Raw genomic sequence first — 25839 nt, 5'->3', positions numbered from 1 at the left:
GCTGGGATTGGGGGTGGGTAGGGAGAAAACGATAGATATAAACATTTGTGAGACATGTCCCTTCCCTTAAGGAATTTTGTGGTTGTGAAAGAAAAAAATATTGGAACCCCAAAGTATGCCGGAAGGAAAATTCAGCTTGGGAACTGAATCACACAAAAACTGCTTTTCCTTTTGTTCCCAAACCGACAGCTATAATTTCACAATCCCATGTCATAGCCTTATTTCTTCTACTCCTGCTTTTCACTTTTACTTTATCTTATGTAAAATGTAGATTTACTGAGGCTCATAAGAACCTCACAAGAATGTAACCATCTAGGCTGGGCGTGATGGCTCACGCCAGCACTTTGGGAGGCCGAGGCGGGCAGATCACCTGAGGTCAGGAGTTCGAGACCAGCCTGGCCAACACGGTGAAACTCCGTCTCTACTAAAAATACAAAAATTAGCTGGGCATGGTGGCGGGCACCTGTAATCCCGGCTACTTGGGAGGCTGAGGCAGGAGAATCGCTTGAACCCGGGAGGCAGAGGTTGCAGTGAGCCGAGATCGTGCCACTGCACCCCAGCCTGGGCAATAGAGTGAGACTTTGTCTCAAAAAAAAAAAAAAAAAAAAAAAAAAGAATGTAATCATTTGCCTCACTGACTATCCTCCCTCTCTTTTATTTTTCCTCCTTGTTCATTCCCCTTTAAATACTAACATTCCCAAAACCTCCTTTGGAAAAAGCGTAATTCACAGATACTCTTGTGATCTGTATTTTTTCCTAGGTGCATCTTCAACCTTGGCTAAATAAACCTCTACATTTTGAGACCTGCCTCAATCACATTTTGGTTTGCAGTGGGGAAGACAAAATACAGTCAACCCCAAAGGGGAGTGGTTTGTGTTCATTACTGCAAGTAATAAGAAATTATGGCAGTCCAGAGAACAGTTGAAATGATCACTTATATGTGGGCACCATGGGAAGATTTCATGAAGGAGATGGTATCTTTTGGGACCTCTAAAGATGGGGCCGGGCGTAGTGGCTCATGCCTGTAATCCCAGCACTTTGGGAGGCCAAGGTGGGTGGATCACTTGAGGCTAGGAGTTCGAGACCAGCCTGGCCAACATAGTGAAACCCCGTCTCTACTAAAAGTACAAGAATTAGTCGGGTATGGTGGCACACGCTACTTGGGAGGCTGGGGCATGAGAATCACTTGAGCCCAGGAGGCAGAGGTTGCAGTGAGCCAAGATCATGCCTCTGCACTCCAGTGTGGGCAACAGAGTGAGACTCTGTCTCAAAAAAAAAAAAAGGTGGGGGATTGGGTAGTATTCTTTGACATTCGGAACCTCAAAAGATGGGTCCCAGGCCTAGGCATCGAAATGGGATATGTTGTGTAATCACATTTGGAGCACAGAGTGTCTCTTTAATAGAAATAAGAGATGAGAAGCTGATGGGTAGGTTGTGGTTTGAAAAATGTGGAGTTTCTGGACACACAGTGAACTATGGGGGTGGGGGCGGGTTTGAGCAAACCAGTGACTCAGTGAAAGTAGTTTTGTGGTAAGCCATAGGATTGAGATCTCACCCTTGGCGATGCCCAATAGAAGTTTGTCTTTCTGTCTTTTTTTCTTTCAACTTATAGAAATAGGGTCTCACCACATTGCCTAGGCTGGTATTGAACTCCTGGACTCAAGCAATCCTTCTGCTTTGGTCTCCGAAAGTGTTAGGATTACAGGCGTGAGCCACTGTGCATGGCAGAAGTTTAAGATTGGTTCTCCCATGAGTTCTTTCCTAAATAAAATCCATTAATTTCTAACGCTTGGGGAAATTTTAAAGTTGTGGTGAATGAACTCACACAGAAGGTTCAAATTAGAATGTGTGTCTAGCAATGGTCATTTACAGGTAGTGAGATTGGCTGGTTTTTCATTGTTTTATCAGTGTTCCTTCATTTAATTGTTCAACTGTTAAAGTTTATGGGAGGCCATTGTTTTGGACCAGCCTCCTGTACTAGGTCCCAGCAGACCTAGGGGTGTGTGTGTGTGTGTGTGTGTGTGTGTGTGTTTGTTGCTCTGTTGCCCAGGCTGGAGTGCAGTGGGGTGATCTTGGCTCACTGCAACCTCCGTCTCCTGGGTTCAAGGAATTCATGTGCCTCAGCCTTGTAAGTAGCTGGGACTACAGGCGCACACCACCATGCCTGGCTAATTTTTTGTAATTTTAGTAGAGATGAGGTTTCACCATGTTGGCCAGGCTGATCCCGAACTCCTGACCTAAAGTGATCCACCCGCCTCAGCCTGCCAAAGTGCTGGGATTACAAGTATGAGCCACTGCATCTGGCGTGTTGTTCCATTTTTAAGAGACAGGGTCTCCCTCTGTTTCCCAGGCTGGAGTGCAGTGGTGTGATCTCAGCTCACTGTAGCCTCAAACTCCTGGGCTCAAGCGATCCTCCCACCTCAGCCTCTCGACTAGCTGGTTCTGCAGGTAGATACCACTGAGCCTTGCTTGAATTCAGCATTTCAAGTCTCCAAAAGGTTAAATATATTGCTTATCTCATGATCACGTGTAGACTGGAGAGAAATGCAAAGATCGCCCAAAGCTAAGGTGAATTAGAGCCTTCTGGGAGCTTTGCCTCTGTGGTTCACTTCTCTGCCTACACATGTGTTGGGAGGGTCAGCTTAAGGAAAAGTTGTTTCTAAATTGCCGCTCCCTTTGCCCCAGGGCCTGGGGAACTTGTGGTCCTGGGTTCCTGCTGAGTGTACTGATTCTGTGATAAGAATAACCAGGTTCTTGTGGTTTTGGCGAGTAGTTCTCACCAACGAGAGTTGGGTAGTAAGGGTTGATCATGTGATAAAAGTTCATGATCGCCAATTCACAGTGAACTGTGCTGCACAGCAGCAGTTGGAGAGGCCTAGGGGAGAGAGAGATAGGGGCTTTGAAAGATCCGTGAACAACAGGCTGCTGAGTGAATCATTGTCCATCTAGGCTGAAAACAATTACCCAGCAACATGTAAATCATAACCTCACTTGGAAGTGATACTGTGTACTTTGATATTATGATGTCTATACCCTGATAAAGCTGAACACTGGACATGCTTTTTTTTTTTTTTTTTTTTTTGAGACAGGGTCTCATTGTGTCGCCCAGGCTGGAGTGCAGGGGCATGATCATAGGTCACTGCAACCTTGAACTCCCAAGCTCAAGTGATCCTCCCACCTCAGCCTCCCCAGTAGTCAGGACCACAGGCACGTGGCCACCACCATGCCCTGGTTGATTTTTTAAATTTTTAGTAGAGACAAGGTCTTGCTTTGTTGCCCAGGCTGGTCTCGAACTCCTGGGCTCAAGCAGTCCTCCCACCTCAGCCTCTCAAAGTGCTGGGATTACAGGCATGAGCTGCCGTGCCCAGCCTGAACATGCATGATTAACTGCAGTTTACTAAAAGCAGGTGAGTTTAAAGGAACTCTGTCATCAGTTCCTGCAATATTGACAGATAGCCCTCCGAAATAGAAGGTTACGCTAATGTGTCTCCTGGGTTTAGAATTTCATAGAATGGGGCCCACCCGTGTTCATAAGTGACAAATAAAGGAGTGGCCATAAAGGGTGGGGCTAGTTAAAGCAAGCAAATGCTATTGTTGAAATTTGGCTTTTAACTTACCTTGTTGACTGCTTACTTTTTTTGTACTAGTCTTCATATACTGTTGCTTTGCTATCTGCCTCAAAACCCACTAAATCTGCAGGGCTAGGAAAAGATAGACCACCTCTGAATCCTTCAGGGTGTCTATTTCTTTGTAAAACATGCTTTGAAAAGTAACCACAGAGAATGCTTTTTTTTTTTTTTTTTTTTTTGAAACAGAGTCTGGCTGTCACCCAGGCTGGAGTGCAGTGGTGCCATCTTGGCTCACTGCAACCTCTGCCTCCTGGGTTCAAGCGATTCTCCTGCCCAGCCTCCTGCCCAGCCTGTAGCTGAGACTACAGGCGTGTGCCACTACACCCAGCTAATTTTTTTTTTTTTTGGTAGAGACGAGGTTTCACCACGTTGGCCAGGCTGGTCTCGAACTCCTGACCTCAACCGATCCACCCACCTCGGCCTCCCACAGTGCTGGGATTATAGACATGAGCCACTGTGTCTGTCCAAGAATCCAAGAACTTTTTTTATAGAGAGAAACTAAAGGAATGATACGGAAATACTGATACCCTTTGGCTTTTTTTTTTTCTTGACACGAAGTCTCTGTCACCCTGGCTGGAGTGCAGTGGCACGATCTTGGCTCACTGCAACCTCCACCTCCCGAGTTCAAGTGATTCTCCTAACTCACCCTCCTGAGTAGCTGAGATTACAGGTGCCCGCCACCACACCTGGCTAATTTTTGTATTTTTAGTAGAGACTGAGTTTTGCCATGTTGGCCAAGCTGGTCTCAAACTCCTGACTTCAAGTGATCCGCCCGCCTTGGCCTCCCAAAGTGCTGGGATTACAGGCCTGAGCCACCATGCCCAGCCCACTTTGGTATTTGTAAGTGGCTTCCAGTCAGTGACAATTCCTTACCTTCTATTCACTAGGTGTTGCAACATTAAATATTACTGCAGTTACTTTTGCACCAGCCTAATAGGATGTGGAGGTCCTGGGTCCTTTTCTTTTTGGGGGACAGGAGATGGTGGGTATCAGGTAATAGTGAGGACTGACATCCAGAAGAGTTGTCTCACAAAACTCTTTTTTTTTTTTTTTTTTCCCCGAGACGGAGTCTCGCTCTGCCGCCCAGGCTGGAGTGCAGTGGCGCAATCTCAGCTCACTGCAAGCTCCGCCTCCCGGGTTCACGCCATTCTCCTGCCTCAGCCTCTCCGAGTAGCTGGGACTACAGGCGCCCGCCACCACGCCCAGCTAATTTTTTGTATTTTTAGTAGAGACACGGTTTCACCGTGATCTCGATCTCCTGACCTCGTGATCCGCCCGCCTCGGCCTCCCAAAGTGCTGGGATTACAAGCGTGAGCCACCGCGCCCGGCTGCAAAACTCTTTCTTCTTCTCCCTGGATGCCCTAGAGTAACAATTATTTTTATTTTTAAATTTTTTTTTTGTTTTTTGAGACAGGGTCTCACTCTGTCGCCCATGCTGGAGTGCAGTGGCATGATCATGGCTCACTACAGCCTCAATATCCTGGGTTCAGGTGATCCTCCTGCCTCAGCTTCCCAACTGGCTGAGACTACAGGCTATTATTTGTGGTGATGGGATCTTGCTGTGTTGTCCAGGCTCCTCTCAAACTCCTGGGCTCAAAGGATCCTCCAGTCTTGACCCGTCAAAATGCTAGGATTACAGGTGTGAGCCACTGCACCCAGTCACACTTTTAAAAAATCTGGTGATTTCTTGAGACTGGAAGGTTCAGGTTAATGTTCTACTTAGCTAAGAATTGAACAAAAACAGCCTTTGTTAGTATCTCTTGTAAATATATCCATTGATTTTCTTGCTTTAGATTCTGCTTTACACAGACTGCTTTTTTTTTTTCTCTCTCTCTTTCTCAAGCTTGATGCCTCCCTGAACTAACCTTCATCTGAAGTGAAAAAAAGACTTTGAAGGTGGAGACATGGATATTGAATAGTGAATATGTGCCAGGGACAGGGCCATGTCCAGACAGCATTATATTTAGTCATGGTTGGTATAAAGCTGATGAAATGCAACAGAGACAGGGATCTTTATCTGTTTAAGTCATCAGTATAGTCCAAGCCCCTAGAACAGTGTTTTGCACATGACAAGTGGTCAGTATATAGTTGCTGAAAGAATTGAGTTGATGAATCGGTAGTGGTTTGCTTTGGAAATTATGACTCGTCTATCTTCTAAGTAGTTCTCTCATTCTGGTCTTGAATTAGATTTTAGGCAACAAAGAAGGACAACAGAGGGAGGAAACTGTAGGCAATTCTGTGTTGGGGGGGTTGGGAGGAACCAGAGGAAGGAAGTCAACAATTTTTTTTTGAGACAGGGTCTTGTTCTGTCATCCAGGCTGGAGTGCAGTGGTCGGATATAGCTTACGGCAGCCTCAAACTCCTGTGCTCAAACGATCCTCCCACCTCAGCCTCCCATGTAGCTGGGACTACAGGTGTGCAACACCACACCGGCCAATTTTTAATTTTATTTGTGGAGACGAGGACTTACTATGTTTCCCAGGCTGGTCTGTAACTCGTGGGCTCGAGCAGTCCTCCCGCCTCACCTCCCAAAGTTTTGGGATTACGGTGTGAGCCACCACACCCAGCCGGAAGTTCACTATTGAACACAGATGATGTTCTTGGCAGGCGCAATTGCAAATTAACCGAGTTCTTGTTTTACTGCCAACATGGGCAATGTGAAGTTTCTACCTGGCTAGGCAGGATTGAGGGTAACGAGGCAGGCCCTAGGAAAAATGGTGAAGCTTCTGAATTTTGCCACCTGTTATCACCAGACTCTATACCTGCTCAGTCCCTCCTTGGAGGGGGGCCCTGTCCTCACTGTAATCCAATGCCAGCAGGCCCACTGATTGAGATTCTGAACACTAGATTGGTTGGAAAAGGAAGCTCTCAGGAATGGATCATCGGTTTGGAAAGGGAGGCTGAGTTACAGGAGTCTCTTTGATGGTGTGTTTACTGAACGGCCTGTGAAATTTGTTTCTTAGCTGGATGCAGTGGCTCACGCCTGTTATCCCAGCACTTTGGGAGGCCGAGGTGGGCGGATCACTTGAGGCCAGGAGTTTGAGACCAGCCTGGTCAACATGGCGAAACCCCATCTCTCCTAAAAAAAATTCAAAAATTGGCCAGGCGCGGTGGCTCATGCCTGTAATCCCAGCACTTTGGGAGGCCGAGGTGGGCGGATGATGAAGTCAGGAGATCGACACCATCCTGGCTAACACGGTGAAACTCCACCTCTACTAAAAATACAAAAAAAAAAAAATTTATCCAGGTGTGGTAGCACACGCCTGTAGTCCCAGCTACTCGGGAGGCTGAGGCAGGAGAATTGCTTGAACCCAGGAGGCGGAGGTTGCAGTGAGCCGAGATCGCACCACTGCACTTCAGCCTGATGAGAGGGAGACCCTGTCTCAAAAAAAAAATTCAAAAATTAGCTGGGCGTGGCGGTGGGCACCTGTAATCCCAGGTACTCAGGAGGCTGAGGCTAGAGAATTGCTTGAACTCAGGAGGCAGAGGTTGTGATGAGCCGAGATTGCACCATTGGACTCAAGCCTGGGCAACAAGAGTGAGACTCCATCTCGAAACAAAACAAAGCAAAAAAAAAAAAAAAAAATACAAAAAAAAACCTTAGCAGGGCATAGTGGTGTGTTCCTGTAATCTCAGCTACTCAGGAGGCTGAGAATCGCTGGAAACTGGGAGGCAGAAGTTGCAGTGAGCTGAGATCGTGTCACTGCACACTCCAGTCTGGGCAACAGAGCGAGACTCTGTCTCAGAAAAAAAGAAACTTGTTTCTTATCCCTCATTAATGCCCACCTGGAGAACCAGGGAATCTGCCAGTGTTGTATGCTTAGGGTCTTAGCAATGTGCAACTCTGGGTAACCAGAGCCCTGAGAACTCATCTGGATAATGCTCCAGTCTGGGAGGCAAACTTCCTTTGTGATCAGCTGATGTGTTTTAGGTAGGAAGGCCCCTGGGGAATTTATCTCCGCTTTTCCTTAGCTCAGGGGTCCCTGACCCCCAGGGACCCCTGAGCTAGGGGAATCTATGCCTTGTGTGCATGTGGGGAGCCAGCAGATGCAGAAATAATTCAGAGGTGTCAGAGTCACCATCACATCTATCATAGCTTAGAAATAGATGCTTTGTATACCTTATCTCTGACCTGCTCAAAATCTCCATAATGGAAGTATTATTCCCTTAACTGAGCTAGGCGAAATTTGGAAACTCACCCACCTCTAGCCACTAAATGGGAGTCCTATCTGTCTGACTTGAGGCCTGTGCTCCCTCTGACAACCTGATGCACAGGTCAGCTAGAGCAGTGGTCCCCAGCCTTTTTGGCACCAGGAACCAGTTTTGTGGAAGACAGTTTTTCCACCGACCAGCAGTGGGGGATGGTTTCAGGATGATTCAGGATTCAAGTGAATCACATTTATTTATTTATTTATTTATTTTTATTTTTTTGAGATGGAATTTCGCTCTTGTTGCCCAGGCTGGAGTGCAATGGCATGATCTCGGCTCACTGCAGCCTCTGCCTCCTGGGTTCAAGCGATTCTCCTGCCTCAGCCTTCCAAGTAACTGGGATTACAGGCACCCACCACCACACCTGGCTAATTTTTGTATTTTTAGTAGAGACGGGGTTTCACCACGTTAGCCAGGCTGGTCTTGAACTCCTGACCTCAGGTAATCTGCCCGCCTCGGCCTCCCAAAGTGCTGCGATTACAGGCTTGAGGCACCACGCCCAGCCTGCATCACATTTATTGTGCACTTTATTTCTATTATTATTATGTTGTAATATATAATGAAATAATTATACAACTCACCATAATCTAGACTCTGAGGGAGCCCTGAGCTTGTTTTCCTGCAACTAGTTGGTCCCATCTGGGGGTGATGGGAGACAGTGACAGATCATCAGCAATTAGATTCTCATAAGGAGTGTGCAACCTACATCCCTTGCATGCACAGTTCACAATAGGGTTCATGCTCCTATGAGAATCTAATGCCGTCACTGATCTGAAAGGAGGTGGGTGGAGCTCAGGCAGTAATGCTAGCGATGGGGAGCAGCTATAAATACATATGAAGCTTCGCTCACTTGCCCGCCACTCACCTCCTGCTGTGCAGCCTGGTTCCTAATAGGCATCTGGGGGTCAGGGACCCCTGAGCTAGAGAAAGGGGAAAGAAGGCCGAGTGTGGTGGCTCATGCTTGTAATTCCAACTTTTGGGAGGCTAAGGTGAGAGAATTGCTTCAGCCCAGCATTTTGAGACCAGCCTGGACAACATAGTAAGACCCTGTCTCTAATTTGTTTGTTTCCTTTTTCTTTTGAGATGGAGTTTCGCTCTTGTTGCCCAGGCTGGAGTGCAATGGCGCGATCTCCACTCACGGCAACCTCCACCTCCTGGGTTCAAGCGATTCTCCTGCCTCAGCCTCCCGAGTAGCTGGGATTATAGGCACACGTCACCACGCCCAGCTAATTTTGCATTTTTAGTAGAAACAGGGTTTCTCCATGTTAGTCGGGCTGGTCTTGAACTCCCGACCTCAGGTGATCTGCCCGCCTCGGCCTCCCGAAGTGCTGAGATTACAGGCATAAGCCACCATGCCCAGCCTCCATCTCTAATTTGTAAGAAATTGAAAAAAATATATATATGGGGGAAAGAGAAGGGAGCAGCAGAGGGGATGGGTGAGCGAGACCATGCCAGCTTTTCACCCCTGGCCTCCCCAGCTCTCAGTGGAACGAAGTGTATGTGTATTTTTTGAGATAGGGTCTCACTCTGTTGCCCAAGCTGGAGTGCAGTGGTGCTATCTCAGCTCACTGTAGCCTTGACCTCCCAAGCTCAAGTGATTCTCCTGCCTCAGCCTCCCCAGTAGCTGGGGCTACAGGCTTACACTATCACACCTGGCTAATTTTTGTATTTTTTCTACAGACGGTGTTTGACCATGTTGCCCAGGCTCATCTTGAACTCCTGGCCTCAAGCGATCCACCTGCCTTGGCCTCCCAAAGTGCTGGGATTATAGGCATGAGCCGCCACTCCCAGCCTAAATGTGCTTTTCGTTCCTTCCAAGTCAGAGGCGCTGAAGTCATGTCATGTTGCTGGCATGTAAATAGGTCTCTAAAAGCAGTGGAAATCCCTGGAGGCCTGTTCACAGGAGCTGGCAAAATAGGACAGTGGTATTTCAGAGTCATAGGCTTCCTTTCAACCAGTGCCCCAGGCCCCAAAGTGTGTTGTGCTGGGGCGCAGCTTCTCTGGCCCAACAAGGCCACAATTTTCCACCATCCTCTTCCTCTGGTTTCTGGCCCAGTGCTCTTCAATTTTAGGGAATGTGGAGATTCTGCTGCTGCCCCTTGAGTCAGTATCTTGGATAGGCTCAGAGCCTCTCTCTGGCTGGCACTGTAGGCCAATATACTGATATAGTCCCCCAAGAGCAGGGACTGTATCTATGTAGTGCCTTACCTTGCATAATGCCTGGCACAAGTGGGTGCTTACTCAGTACCTCTGAATGAATGACTGCAAGCTAAGACGACGTAGAAGTGAAAAAGGCAGAAACTTCTAAAAAACAAACCAGAGTTATAGACCCCAGGCACCAGTGAAAGCCCACCTTGGCACTTAGAAGAAACATATTCCAAAAAAAAGAATATGTTTTAAAATTAAACATATTTTTTAAAAACTTGAAGGCTTAAGTAACTTTAAAGTAGCTTCAAATATACATGAGGAACAAACTGATGGTATGTGAGAGTAGTTTAGAATATTGAGTGCTTTATGACACCCTTGGATTGCTTTTAATGATTCTTGGGAAGCCAGAAACAGTGACTGGAAGACCAGCAGTATTTATTTAGCAGACAAATCATCTCTACCTTTGGGAAAATTGCTTTTGGAGTCTGTCCTAGTTGAAGCCACTTAGTGAACTTAAATGGTGAACTGCAGGCTATAAAGGTGTGGTTGGAAGGCACTGGGAAGCACGTTGCCTGCCAAATAACTGGAAAAGGCAGGTTGGATGAGAAAATCATTCCCATTATGGGGCTAGCATTGTTCTTCCCACAGAGTTTCGACCTCCTTTTTCTGCTCTTACCATTAAGAAACCCCTGCCGTCCATCCTCCTTTCTCAGAAATGGCTTATTCTATTTATCCCAGTAATGTTGTCAGGTACTTGGGGGCTGAGAAATAGCATATCCTCAGCTTGGCCAGATGAAAGGGCACTCGAGATAGAAAGCCATACATTTATTATTATTATTATTATTATTTATTTTTAGAGGTAGGGTCTGGCTCTGTTACCTAGGCTGGAGTGCGGTGGTATGATCAGAGCTTATTGTAGCCTTCAACTCCTGGGCTCAAGAGATCCTCCTGCCTCAGCCTCCTGAATAGCTGGCACTACAGGCATGCACCACCAAGCCCAGCTAATTTTTTATTTTTTATTTTTTTGCAGAGATGGGGTCTCAGGGTCTCACTATGTTGCCCAGGCTGGTCCCTAACTCCTGGGCTCAAGCAATCATCTTTCTTTTCGGCCTCCCAAAGCATGGGGATTACAGGCATGAGCCACCACGCCCAGCCCATAAATTATTCTAATTTTTAGCATGAAGTACTTTCTGAATAGTGGGCTTGCCATGTTGTTGTAGGTGTTGATTCTTTTATGAGGCTTGAATTCTGTACCCTTTTCTCAATCCCATGAGTTCCTGTTTCTGTTGCCTTTAGTATTCTTATTGTAGCATAATTGTGTTAAAAAAAAAATCTGAGTCCAAAGCTTGACAGTATATGACCTCTTTCCAGGAAAAAAAAAAAAAAAAAATCCCATGTAACGGATAACTTGAGACTACATAGAAATATAGAAACATAACTCATTCTTTTATTTTATTTTTTGAGACAGAGTCTTGCTCTGCCGCCCAGGCTGGAGTGCAGCGGTGGATCTCAGCTCACTGCAACCTCCGCCCCCCAGGTTCAAGCGATTCTCCTGCCTCAGACTCCCAAGTAGCTGGGACTATAGATGTGCACCACCACACCTGGCTAATTTTTGTATTTTTAATAGAGATGGGGTTTCACCATGTTGCCCAGGCTGGTTTCGAACTCCTGACCTCAAGTGATCCGCCCGCCTTGACCTCCCAAAGTGCTGGGATTACAGGCGTGAGCCACCGCACCCGGCCATCACTCATTCCTTTATAATAACTGAGTGCAGGATAATAGCATATAATAGGATTAGAATGAAATTGTATCAGGTATGCTGTTAGAATTTGAAACAACTAAAGGAATAGAAGATTACTGTTCAGGAAGGCCGTCTGTTTCAAACATTAGCGATCTTCATGAGATTTGGGCAGGTTTCTTTGAATTTAGCTTTTTGTATGAAGTGCCTTGGCTAGTATGTATGTGGTTCAGGATCCACCATAGAAGGATACCCAGAAAGCATTCTATTATGAGAGCTAGGCTGGTATTACTGGGGAAAACAGAAAGCCAATCTAGTTTCCTATGGTCGTGATCAGCAGAGCTACAAGCCCCTAATATAAATTATGTCTAGAAAGCATTCGTTTTAATATAAAAGAATAATTGTATTATAGATGAGGGATTGAAGAATCACCAAAATTCCACTTCCCAAATTAAATCATTTTAGTGCATTTTTGGTTATTCTGGTTTATAAATGTCTAAAAAAATTACACAAGTAACAAATGACTATTTCCCATTATAAAAAGCATATAGAGTCTGTGGAGCTCGGAGTTTCGAGCTCCTGCCTCCGACAGCGCTGCTATCTCCTCTCCCCTCCAATCCTATCGGTGATGGACAATGCCCGTAAGTTGTCCACCGACAAAGGTGGAGAGGCAGGGGAGTCGGATGAGACAGCCACTGCTCCTGTGGACCTGGGGGCTACCGACATGGATGGAATCCTGGCGGAAACTGATGGAGATGCAGATGCGATTTGAAAGAAGCTGCAGCAGAGGAAAGCGAGCTCAAGAGTCAGGATGTCTCAGATTTAACAACAGTTGAAAGGGAAGGCTGGTCGTTATTTACTCCTGCGGCCAAAAAACTGAAAATAGATACCAAAGAAAAGAAAGTAGATGAAGATGAGATTCAGAAGATGCAAATCCTGGTTTCTTCTTTTTCTTTTCTTTTCTTTTGAGACGGAGTCTCGCTCTGTCACCCAGGCTGGAGTGCAGTGGCACGATCTCGGCTCACTGCAACCTCTGCTTCCTGGGTTCAAGCGATTCTCCTGCCTCAGCCTCCTGAGTAGCTGGGATTACAGGCGCATGCCACCATGCCTGGCTAATTTTTGTATTTTTAGTAGAGACTGGGTTTCACCATATTGGCCAGGCTGGCCTCGAACTCCTGACCTTGCGATCTGCCCACCTCGGCCTCCCAAAGTGCTGGGATTACAGGCACGAGCCACTGTGCCCAGCGGTTTCTTCTTTTTCTGAGGAGCAGCTGAACCATTATGAAATGTATTGCCGCTCAGCTTTCCCTAAGGCAGCCATCAAAAGCACTGATCCAGTCCATCAGTGGCACCTCTATGTCTCAGAATGTTGTTATTGCTGTGTCTGGTACTTCCAAGGTTTTTATCTGGGAGGTGGTAGAAGAAGCACTGGATGCATGTCAGAAGTGGGGAGAAATGCCACCACTACAACCCAAACATATGAGGGAAGCTGTTAGAAGGTTAAAGTCAAAAGGGCAGATCCCTAACTCAAAGCACAAAAAAATCATCGTCTAGACTGAAGTATAGAAGGGCCTATTACTGACAGAAGAAGTATTGGTTCCAGACTTCCTATAAGACTGTCTGCACTGGTGCTTTAGTATCTCAGTCCTCCAAGAATTCCATGATGATTTTAATGGCTTTCTCAAAACTCTGATATTTGTCATACCTGGAAAGTGTGTAGCCTATTTGATACTTGCCTTGACTAAATTTTGGGACCTCTTGGAGCATTTTGAAGTTTTTAACTGTCTTGGCCAGTTGGAAAAAGATGTGTGGGCTGTAAGCATCTTCTGGACAGGGGAACTGCTTTCATAGAGAAAACCTTTCCAAAAAAGTTTTTTTTTGTTTGTTTGTTTGTTTTGTTTTTTTGTTTTTTTTGTTTTTTTTGAGATAGGGTCTTGCTCTGTCACCCAGGCTGGAGTGCAGCAGCATGACTGCAGCCTTGAACTCCTGGGCTTAAGTGACCCTCCCACCTCAGTCTCCTGAGTAGCTAGGACTACAAGCACACACTACTGTGTCCGGCTAACTTATTTTTATTTTTTATGGAGATGGGGTCTTGCTTTGTTGCCCAGGCTGGTCATGAACTCCTGGCTTCAAGCAGTCCTCCTGCCTCAGCCTCCTAAAGAGCCGAGAGCTTTAGTGATTTCACATTGAAGCCTAAAGTTGCGAAGACTTAGGTTGTTTCTTACATCTGGTTTTAAGTAGATGAAACAACCAGAAACTTATACTTGTGATACTCTACCATGAAGGAAGCGGTGCTGGCAGGAATAGTGGAATAATTGCCGCTTGCAAACATTTAAGATTCTCCTGTGGATTTTGGTGAGTGATCATTAAACTGTTTTCCAAAAGCATATACAGTCCAAGTGTGGTGGCTCATGCCTATAATCCCAGCATTTTGGGAGGCCAAGGTGTGTGGATCACTTGAGGTCATGAGTTCGAGACCAGCCTGGCCAACAAGGCAAAACCCCATCTCTATTAAAAATACAAAAATTAGCCAGGCAGGATGGCAGGCGCCTGTAATCCCAGCTACTCGGGAGGCTGAGGCATGAGAATTGCTTGAACCTGGGAGGCAGAGGTTGCAGTGAGCTGAGATCTCGCCACTGTACTCCAGCCTGTGCAATATAGTGAGACTTGGTCTCAAAAAAAAAACCACACAAACAAAATAATGTAGTTCTCTGGCTGGGCGCAGTGGCTCACGCCTGTAATCCCAGCACTTTGGGAGGCTGAGGCAGGTGGATCACCTGAGGCCAGTAGTTCGAGACCAGCATGGCCAACATGGCAAAACCCCATCTCTACTGAAAATACAAAAATTAGGTGGGTGTGGTGGTGTACACCTACAGTCCCAGCTATTCAGGAGGCTGCGGCAGGAAAATCACTTGAATCTGGGAGGTGGAGTGTGCAGTGAGCTGTGATTGCACCATTGCACTCCAGCCTGGGCAACAAAGCGAGACTCTGTCTCAAAAAAAAAAAAAAAAAGTAGTTTTCTGAGTCTTGCTTTTTCTACTTTTATTCCATAAGTATTTTTCTATATATTAACTAATAGTGAAATGGAAATAATTGTAACCAAATATGTATTTGTACATAACATGATAATCTGTGCATTTGTGCATTTCGCTTTTCTACATCTTTGGTTACTTCTTTAGGCCAAATGCCTAGTAGTTATAAATTAAAGTAATTTTATGAGTTCTAATATTTATTTAGGTTTTCTCAAGTTTCTTTACTAATGGTTAATCAATATCCTAAGTTCCATGCCATGTACTTTAAATTTTTGTGCTTTTGGTGAGTATTCACCAGTATCTCAATGTTCAGCCTTTCTTTGTGTGTGTGTTTCTTTTTTGAGGCAGAGTCTTGCAATGTCACCCAGGCTGGAGTGCAGTGGCGTGATCATGATCATGGCTCACTGCAGCCTTGCCCTCCCAGGCTCAAAGGGTCCTCCCACCTCAGCCTCCTGAGTAGCTGGGACCACAGGCATGCACCACCACACCCAGCTAATTTTTTTTTGTAGAGACATGGTCTCGCTTGTTGCCCAGGCTGGTCTCAAATTCATGGGCTTAAGCAATCCAGCTGCCTCAACTCCCAAAGTGCTGGAATTACAGGTGTGAACTACCAAGCCTGGCCCATCTTGGGTGTTTATCCATGTATTCTGCAGTCCTTTCCCGAGAAGTCCTCTTAGACAACTGCTCAAATGGGCTGATTGTTCTTTCTCCGTCCGAGGAAAATGCTGATGAATGAACTTCTCTCCCTCATCACAGAAGGAAAATAATGTTCTTATCTTTTTTTAACAAAGTAACTAGAATTTAGTTCACTGTGACTTGGAACCCAAGGAAGCCTCCTCGCTTGATGCTTAGCGTGCATTTCTTGCAAATTTTGTTTGATGGTTTGAATTCAATATTCTTAAAGTCTCTTTTTTTTTTCCCAGGTGAATGTTGGATGTGTACCCAAAAAGGTAGAATTTTTATTTCTCTTTCCCTTTACAATCCTTTTTCTATTTGGTAAATCATAATCAAAATAAGAATGTTTCCAAATAGATCAGTTAAAATTCTTTCTGCAAAAAAAAGCCCCTAGACCCTACTAAAAGTGGCTTAAGCAATAGGATTATTTTTGTTTGATTTGTGTTTTTTAAATTTTTTTATTTATTTTTAATTATTTTTAATTTTTATTATTATTATTTTTTTGAGACGGAGTTTTGCTCTTGTCGCCCAGGCTAGAGTACAGTGGAGCGATCTTGGCTCACCGCAACCTCTGCCTCCTGGGGTCAAATGATTCTCTTGCCTCAGCCTCCCAAGTAGCTGGGATGACAGGCGCACACCACTGCACTCGGCTGATTTTTGTGTTTTTAGTAGAGATGGGGTTTCACCGTGTTGGCCAGGCTGGTCTTGAACTCCTGACCTCAGGTGATCTGCCCACCTTGGCCTCCTAAAGTGCTGGGATTATAGGCATGAGCCACCGACCCCAGCCAAGGCTTAGTAATTTAGTTTGGTCATCTACACTGCAGGATAGTTTTTTCTCAGCAAAAAGACCCAGCCAGCAAACCAAACTGTTGAATGGAATCTTCTTAAGTTCTGTGGGTTCATGGATTTTCTGTATCACGTTAGTGATTTTTTTGGTATTAATATCTGTGGTGCAGGTCACATTGAATGAATTCATTTTTTTACCTTTGACAAAGAGGAAGAAACAGCAGCTCTTATTTCTAAAGCTGCCTCTTGCTTATACTTGCAAAGAATTTTACCACTCATTTGAATGTACTTTCGACATAGGTTGTAATCTCAAGCTTACCACCTTTATTAATGACATTCCATTTTAACTTGTCATCTTTTTGGTATTATGTAAGCAAATCTCCTAATCTCATCAGTGATGCATACCTGAGTTGAATTCCAAAAAGCTTTTTTGAAATCTATTCCCTGGTATAGGTAGGTGTTTTTCTTTCTGTCTTAGGAAGACTTTTTTTCTTTGGGACATTTTCCCTCAACTATTTCCTTCCCTATTAGTCATACTTTTTGGAATCTGTTCTACTTGGAGCCATGCAATTATGACTGTATGAATTATATAAATTAATTATAAGGTGGTTTTATGTAGTTTAAACCAGTTATGGTAGTAAATTTCGTGTTGACTGGTGCAAGTTTATTTTTTTTAAATATACCACTGGGCTAATACTGCACAGTAAACTGACTTTGTAATGTTTTATTCTCATACTTACTTATTCCTTCTGATCACATGTGGTAGACATTTATGTATGTTCATTTATATATGTTTTTGTTTCTTTTTTTTTTTTTTTTTTTTTTGAGACAGAGTCTCACTCTTGCCCAGGCTGGAATGCAGTGGTGTGATTTCAGCTCACTGTAATCTCCACCTGCCAGGTTCAAGTGATTCTCCTACCTCAGCACAAGTAGCTGGGACTACAGGCATGCACCACTATGCCCGGCTAATTTTTTTTTTGTATTTTTATTAGAAATGGGATTTCACCATGTTGGCCAGGATGATCTCGAACTCCTAACTTCAAGTGATCCACCTCCCTCGGCCTTCCAAAGTGCTGGGATTATAGGCATGAGCCACTGCGCCCGGCCTTGTTTTTGTTTCTTTTTAGTCTGTTTTTAATATCTTTCCCCTTATCGCTTTAAAAAAAATGTTTTAAGTTAGCAAGGTATAGTAGATTTTATTATTATTATTTTATTTTTTGAGACAGTCTCTCTCTGTCACTCAGGCTGTAGTGCAGTGGTGTGATCTTGGCTCACTATAACCTCTGCCCTTGGGGTTCAAGCGATTCTCCTGCCTCAGACTCCCAAGTAGCTAGGACTACAGGTGTGTGCCACCATGCCCAGCTAATTTTTGTATTTTTAATAGAGATGGGGTTTTGTCATGTTGGCCAAGCTGGTCCTGAACTCTTGACCTCAAGTAATCCACCTGCCTCGGCCTCCCAAAGTGCTGGGATTATAGGTGTGAGCCACCGCACCCAGCCAGGTTTGTTTTTAATTTAAAGGGCAGTATTTTTATCTGCTGTTACCTAGTTACCATTCATTGATGATTCCTTTTTTCCCTCAGGACTTATTTACTGCTGTTTTGGATCCTTTTTTTTTTTTTTTTTTTAATACAGGTAATGTGGAACACAGCTGTCCACTCTGAATTCATGCACGATCATGCTGATTATGGCTTTACAAGTTGTGAGGGTAAATTCGATTGGCGGTAAGTGTCAACACTCAGAGGGTTCAGTTTCCAAGTATAGATATTTTTCTTTCATAACTAAGTGAGCCATAAACTTTTTTAGGGATGGAGGAGGAATTGTGGTAAATATTCACAATATGAGATTTACAATTTAGCCATTTTTAAGTATACAATTGAGTGCCATTAAGCGCATTCACAATGTTGTACAGTCATCACCACTATTACCACTTCCAGAACTTTTCTGCCATCCCAAACAGAAACTCTATTCCATTAAACAATAACCCCTCATTCTCTTCTCTCCCTGGCCCCTGGGAACCTCTATTCTGCTTTCTGTCTCTATGAATTTGCCAATTCCAGGGAACTCATATAAGTGGAATCATGCAATATTTGTTCCTTTATGTGTAGTATATTTTGTTTTCACGGTTTGTCCATGTTGTAGTATGTATCAGAACTTCATTCCTTTTTTTTTTTTTTTTTTTTTTTTTGTTAAGACAGGGTCTTGCTCTGTTGCCTACGCTGGAGTGCTGTGGTGCAATCATAGCTCACTGCAATCTTGAGCTCCTGGGTTCAAGCTATCCTCCCACTTCAGCCTCCTGAGTAGCTGGGACTACAGGCATGTGCCACCATGCGTGCCTATATTTTTTTTTTATTTTTAGTAGAGATGAGGTCTCACTGTGGTGCCCACACTAATCTTGAACTCCTGAGCTGAAGTGATCCTCCCGCCTCAGCCTCCCAATGTGCTGGGATTACAAGTGTGAGCCACTATGCCCGGCCTTCATTCCTTTTAAAGGCAGAATAAGATTTCATCATATGGATAAAACCACATTTTGTTTATCCATTCATTCGTTAGTGAATTTTTGGGTTGTTTTTACCTTTTTTTTTTTTTTTTTTTTTTTTGAGACGGAGTCCTGCTCTGTCACCCAGGCTGGAGTGCAATCGTGTCTCACTGCAAGCTCCGCCTTCTGGGTTCATGACATTCTCCTGCCTCAGCCTCCTGAGTAGCTGGGACTACAGGCGCCTGCCACCACGCCCGGCTAATTTTTTGTATTTTTTTTTCAGTAGAGACAAGGTTTCACCGTGTTAGCCAGGATGGTCTCAATCTCCTGAACTCATGATCCGCCCACCTTGGCCTCCCAAAGTGCTGGGATTACAGGCGTGAGCCACCATGCCTGGCCTGTTTTTACCTTTTGGTTATTGTGAACAATGCTGCTATGAACATTCGTATACAGGTATCTGTTCAGGTCTCTGCTTCCAGTTTCTTTTGGGTCTGTACTTAGAAGTGGAATTGCCAGGTCATATGGCAGTTTCGTGTTTAACTATTTAAGGAACTGCTGCCAATCCTTTGAAGCCATAACAGTTTTGAAGAAATTTAGCAAATTTATTTATTTAACAAGTATTTATTAAGTGCCCACTACGTCCTACGCACACCATGTTCTAGGCACTGTGCCAAAGCATTTCTCCTTGTCTTCTGTGCAGAAAGACGATGCCAACTGAGTGCATTCTCCACTGAGTGGCACAGAGGCTTTTAACACATGGGGCAGCAGAATGACACAGGGAAGGGATGACTGTCTTCGGAGACATTCACTCGCTGCGGTTCCTGTTGACAGTCAGTGATTCTCTGCTCAGAGTGTTCAGGGACAGATGCCTTAGTTACTAACTGGAAGGGGGAGATCCTGTTTCTGAATACTGACTTGGGTTTCATTGCAGTGTTATTAAGGAAAAGAGGGACGCCTATGTGAGCCGCCTGAATACCATCTATCAAAACAATCTAACCAAGGTGTGTATGCTGGGTTTTTAACTTTGAGAAGGAGCTGTTCCCTTCTTGAGTACTCAGCTAAATCTTGCCAGACTGTAGCCCTATTTATTTATTTATTTTTATTATTACTGTGTTTGGAGACAGAGTCTCGCTCTGTCGCCCAGGCTGGAGTGCAGTGGTGCGATTTCAGCTCACTGCAACCTCCACCTCCTGAGTTCAAGCAATTCTCCTGCCTCAGCCTCCTGAGTAGCTGGGACTACAGGCATGTGCCACCATGCCCAGTTAATTTTTGTATTTTTTAGTAGAGACAGAGTTTCACCATGTTGGCCAGGCTGGTCTCGAACTCCCGACCTCAGGTCATCTGCCCACCTTGTCCTCTCAAAGTGCTGAGATTACAGGCATCAGCCACCACGCCCAGCCCTATTTTATTTTTAACGACCAGGTCTCTATCTGTTGCCAGGCTGGAGTACGATGATGCTCACTGTAGCCTCCAAGTCCTGGGCTCAAGCAGTCCTCCCACCTCAGTCTCCTTAGTAACTAGAACTATAGGCATGCACCACCACACCTGGCTAATTTTTAAAATATTTTGTTGAGATTTCTCACTGTGTTGCCTAGGCTGGTCCTTAAACTGCTGCCTTAGCCTCCCAAAGTGTTGGGATTATAGAGATGAGCCACTGTGCCAGGCCTCTTACTTTTTCTATTCTTGAAATTGACCTGTCAGAGCAGAAGCCTCTGACCTAGATGGCCATTCTCTTCTGCAGAGAGAGGGTGGCGTGTGCCAGAGCTGGCAGACCAGGCCTCACCTAATGGCTGCACCTTGAGTAGGTCTGGCCTGGCAATTAGATTCAAAAGTCATATACGAGAGACTTTGTGCACCAGTATACCAGTTTATTAATTAAAATGAGGAGTGCCATCTAGCTGAAAACCTGCCATTGTGTGTTTGTTTGTTTGTTTGTTTGTTGAGACAGAGTTTCTCTATTCACCCAGGCTGGAATGCAAGAGCACAGTCTCAGCTCAGTGCAACCTCTGCCTCCTACCAGGTTCAAGCAATTCTCCTGCCTCAGCCTCCCAAGTAGCTGGGATTACAGGCGTGCACCACCACGCCTGGGTAATTTTTGTATTTTTAGTAGAAACGGGATTTCACCATGTTGGCCAGGGGTCTCGAACTCCTGACCTCAAGTGATTTGCCCTCCTAGGCCTCCCAAAGTGCTGAGATTATAAGCGTGAGCTACTGCACCTGGCCAAACCTACCGTTGTTGATTTGCCTAGAGTAAGACCTCCTTAAGAGACCAAATTAGGATTCAGAAGGTTGTTTTTATGAACGACATCTGATCAAGAAAACTGGGCAGAGGTGTGTTTGCCTCCAGCAACTGTAGGTCATCCTTCACTATCCTGATGCTTTTCCCCCGTAGTGCTGGGATGTCACACCTTTCCCACCAGGACCATGTAGGTGACATTCACAACCTGTGCATCACTTAACTCTCCTTTTCCTTGACAATATCTTCCCGCCACCCTTCATTTGTCTTTGTGGTCTCACTTTGCTGTTTCTAAGATTTCTCAGGGTTGGTTGGTTGGTTTGTTTGTTTATCTGTGAAACAGAATCTTGCTCTGTCGCCCAGGCTGGAATGCAGTGATGTGATCTCGGCTCACTGCGACCTCTGCCTCCCAGGTTCAAGCAATTCTTGTGCTTCAGCCTCCCGAGTAGCTGGGACTACAGGCGCGTGCCCCCACACTTGCCTAATTTTTTTTATATTTTTAGTAGAGATAGGGTTTCACCATGTTGGCCAGACTGGTCTCGAACTCCTAGCCTCGAGTGATCCGCCTGCCTCAGCCTCCCAAAGTGCTGAGATTACAGGGGTGAACAACCACTCCTGGCCCTCTTAGGTTATATTTAGATCAGTAACTTTTCTTTTCTTTTTTTTTTTGGAAAGGGTCTGACTCTGTCACCCAGGCCGAAGTGCAGTGGCATGATCTCAGCTCACTACAGCCTCGACCTCCCAGGCTCAAGTGATCCTCCTGCCTTGGCCTTCCAACATGCTGGGATTACAGGCATCAGCCACTGCACCTGGCTTATAGCAGTAGATTCTTGATGATAATTAGGCCACTGTGATCTCAGTAGCAGCATATTTATAAACCAATTTTTAGGACAAGTTACTTCATAGGTAGCTAACTGTATACAGTTTTATATTCTTATTCATTGGGTTTATTTCTTGGAGGGTGAATTTTCCAACCTTAATCTGCAATCCAGGGGGAAAAATATTTAAAGGCCTGCAGTCCTTAAGCACAGGAGATTTTAAGGCTGAGTATAGAGTAACACTGGCAGTACTAAAACACACCAAGTTTTTTATTTTTTTTATTTTTTTGAAGTCAGGATCTCACTGTCTTGAGCAGACTGGAGGGCACTGGCGGGATCACAGCTCACTGCAGCCTTAACTTCCCAGGCTCAAGCAATCCTCCCACCTCAGCCCCCTGAGTAGCTTGGACTATAAGCACTGTCCCACCACACCCTACTACTTTTAAAAATTTTTTGTAGAGGCTGGGCGCGGTGGCTCACACCTGTAATCTCAGTATTTTGGGAGGCCGAGGCGAGCGGATCATGAGGTCAGGAGATTGAGACCATCCTGGCTAACACGGTGAAACCCCAGCTCTACTAAAAATACAAAAATTGGCCGAGTGTGGTGGTGGGCGCCTGTAGTCCCAGCTGCTCGGAAGGCTGAAGCAGGAGAATGGCGTGAACCCTGGAGGCGGAGCTTGCAGTGAGCTCAGATCACGCCACTGCACTCCAGCCTGGGCAAAAGTGCAAGACTGTCTCAAAAAAAAAAAAAAAAAAATTTTTTTTGTAGAGATGAGGTCTGGCTATGTTGCCCACACTGATCTTGAACTCCTGGCCTCAAGCAACCCTTCTGCCTTGTCCTCCCAAAATATGGGAATTATAGGCATAAACCACTGCATCTGGCCTTTTTTTTTTTTTTTTTTTTTTTTTTTTTTTAATGGAGCTGACTGAAATACTTTTGCAAAAGAGGTAGGAAAATTATTCAGGAACCAGCATTTTGTAATACTTAGAAATCTTGGTGTGTACTATAGCTTATGGTGATCTTATGGGGAAGGAATTACTTATAGTTGACCCAGAAATTCTATATTGCAAAGGAAACTTTCTACCTAATATCCTAGAAAATGAAAGTAAAAATCTCACTGCTTCCTCCTCTGAACTAGTGTCTGTCCTATCGCCACGCGAGCCACACTCCTTTTTGTCTTGCATTGCAGAGGAAGTCATTATGACCTGAGGGAATGGTGTTCTGGAGGCCTGTGGGTTTTGTCTTTGACCTTGATTCAGCTTGATTAAGCCTGGCACCTGCAGGAACAGGCCTGGAGGGTGCAGGGAAAGAAGAAGATAACTCAATTCAGAATCGAGCATGTTCCAATATGTTAAAGCATTCCACTTTGTAATCATGCTTACATGGTTCCATTATTCTTGTAAGTTGACCACATTTGCATGCCCCTGCATGTATCATGGCTGGCAGAAGCATGCCAGCAGCCCCTAAGTGAAGGCCTCGGTGCAGAGGATTCCAGTAAGAGCCAATCCAAAAGTAGGAGTCTGAGTTCTCACCGTCTCCAAGGTAGAACCTCAGTGTCATGTACTTTTGTGGTGTTCTTCCCATTTTACGAAAGCACAAGCATTGCGTTTCCCTCCTTTGGCCAGAGTATTCCTCTCTTGCTCTTGCCTCTGTTCATTTCAGCTTTATCCTGTTGTCTTTCTTAGCCTTCTGCCTCTCCTCCAGACACACCAGTCTTTTTGAGAGAGTCTTGTCTCTGTCGCCCAGGGTGGAGTGCAGTGGTGCAATCTCAGCTCACTGCAACCTCTGCCTCCCAGGTTCGAGGGATTCTCGTGCCTCAGCCTCCTGAGCAGCTGGGATTACAGCTGCCCGCCACCGCTTCTGGCTAATTTTTATATTTTTAGTAGAGATGGGGTTTCTCCATGTTGGTCAGGCTGGTCTCGAACTCCTGACCTCAGTTGATCTGCCTGCCTCGGCCTCCCAAAGTGCTGGAATTACAGATGTGAGCCACCACGCCCAGCCCAGACACACCATTCTGTAATGTGTTTACATTGCACATAAGGAACTTTCTCCCTCAATTCTTGGGGGCAAAGATGTCATCTTTCTTATGGGGGTGCCTTGCATATACTTTTTTATCTCTGGGTTTTGGCCCAAGGTAGCACTTTTATTTCTTCTTCTTCTTTTTCCTCCTTCCTCCTTCTTTCTTCTAACTTCTTTCTTCCTTCCTCCTCCTCCTCCTCCTCCCTCTTCTCCCTCCTCCTCCTCCTCCTTCCTTCCCCTCCTGCTCTTCCCCCCTTCCTTCTCCTTCTCCCTTCTCCTCCCCCTCCCCCTCACTTTGTCATCCAGGCTGGAGTGCAGTGGCTCCATCTCAGCTCACTGCAGCCTCAACCTCCCAGATTCAAGCAATCCTCCTGCCTTAGCCCCTCAAAGAGCTGGGACTACAGGTGTGCAGCACCATGCGTGACTAATTTTTGTATTTTTAGTAGAGACTGGGTTTTGACATGTTTCCCAGGCTGGTCTCGAACTCCTGAGCTCAAGCTATCCACCCATCTCTGCCTCCCAAAGTGCTAGGATTACAGGTGTAAGCCACTGTGCCCAGCCTATTTCATCTTACTGTATACTTCCGGCATCTAATGGCAACCCCTTTCCTAAGTATAGGTTGGCAGTTAGAAGTTCTACAGAAACTTGAAAAATGGAGAATTGTGTTGGCATCAGCAAACCAGGAATCAAAATGTTCAGTAGAGAAATGAAAGTTCTGATAAGTTGCAGCAGGTGTCTTTGTTTTTATTCTAAGAACAAGCTAATGTCATGGTTCCTTCTCTAGTCCCATATAGAAATCATCCGTGGCCATGCAGCATTCACGAGTGATCCCAAGCCCACGATAGAGGTCAGTGGGAAAAAGTACACCGCCCCTCACATCCTGATCGCCACAGGTGGTGTGCCCTCCACCCCTCATGAGAGCGAGATCCCCGGTGAGTCATACGACAGGTACTCATTAACAGCAGTCAGGAGTTTACCGTTGCTTTCAACCTGACAAGCCATGCCAGGGGATCTGCCTAAACCAGTTCTCTCTTTGGAGCCAGGCCATGGGAGAAGGTCTCTGCACAACCTAACTCCAGTTGGCTTAGTGGTAGCTAGTGATGCAGTCACCCAGGCTGGAGTGCAGTGGCACGATCTTGGCTCACTGCTATCTCCGCCTCCTGGGTTCAAGTGATTCTCCTGCCTCAGCCTCCCGAGTAGCTGGGACTACAGGCATGCCACCACCACACTTGGCTAATTTTGGTATTTTTAGTAGAGACGGGGTTTCATCATATTGGCCAGGCTGTTCTTGAACTCTTGACCTCAGATGATCCACCCACCTTGGCCTCCCAAAGTGCTGGGAATGCAGGCCACTGTGCCCAGCCAAGAGATTTCATTTGGCCCCAGGCTCAGACATATTGCAGGTAACAGAGGGAGAGAAATCAATGAAAGGCTCATTCTTTCCTTCTCAGCTTAGCATGCATTGTTTCCAGCCTCAGTTTGTCAGATGAGTTGTTATTTACAAGACACGTGATAATTTATTGTTTTGTTCGAGAGAGAAATCTTGTAAGGATGTAGCTTGAGTAGCTAAGTAAGCTTTTATATGCATATTTTTCTCTTTTAAGTAGAGACTTATAGAAGATTAAAGCTGTAAGGAATCATAGAGATGGTCATAACTGCTTTTGCATTTTATCATTTTATTATTTATTTATTTTGAGACAGAGTCTGGCTCTGTCACCCAGGCTGGAGGAGTGCAGTGGCGCAACCTCAGCTCACTGCAGCCTCCACCTCCTGGGTTCAAGCGATTTTCCTGCCTCAGACTCCCGAGTAGCTGGAATTACAGGTGTCCACCACCACGCTCAGCTAATTATGTATTTTAGTAGAGACAGGGTTTCACCATGTTGGTCACATGGGCCCACCTCAGCCTCCCAAAGTGCTGGGATTACAGGCGTGAGCCACTGTGCCCGGCCTATTATTTTATTTTATATTATTTTACTTTTTTGAGACAGGGTCTTGCTCTGTTGTCCAGGCTGGAGTGCAGTGGTGTGATCACAGCTCGCTAAGGCCTTTACCAGGAGGTTTAGATGGGAG

General features: G+C 45.3%; 1 protein-coding gene and 1 pseudogene across 4 annotated transcripts in view; both read left to right on the top strand.

Moving 5' to 3' along the window:
• The window catches only part of GSR (glutathione-disulfide reductase), a 52827-nt gene that overhangs the window by 2823 nt on the left and 24165 nt on the right, over nt 1-25839 (top strand). For all 4 annotated transcript variants that reach the window (XM_055295879.2, XM_055295880.2, XM_055295882.2 and 1 more), the window contains exons 2-5: nt 15680-15706; nt 17852-17940; nt 19627-19696; nt 24554-24701. In XM_055295879.2, the coding sequence (XP_055151854.2) occupies nt 15680-15706; nt 17852-17940; nt 19627-19696; nt 24554-24701 (334 nt within the window). The remainder of the gene's footprint in view (nt 1-15679; nt 15707-17851; nt 17941-19626; nt 19697-24553; nt 24702-25839) is intronic.
• Nucleotides 9103-15672, top strand: LOC129491474 (transcription initiation factor TFIID subunit 11-like; annotated as a pseudogene).

The sequence above is a fragment of the Symphalangus syndactylus genome, chromosome 10 (assembly GCF_028878055.3).
Source record: "Symphalangus syndactylus isolate Jambi chromosome 10, NHGRI_mSymSyn1-v2.1_pri, whole genome shotgun sequence".
Taxonomy (NCBI): Eukaryota; Metazoa; Chordata; class Mammalia; order Primates; family Hylobatidae; genus Symphalangus; species Symphalangus syndactylus.
Note: the sequence above shows the minus strand (reverse complement) of the source record. Positions and strands in the feature narration are given on the sequence as shown.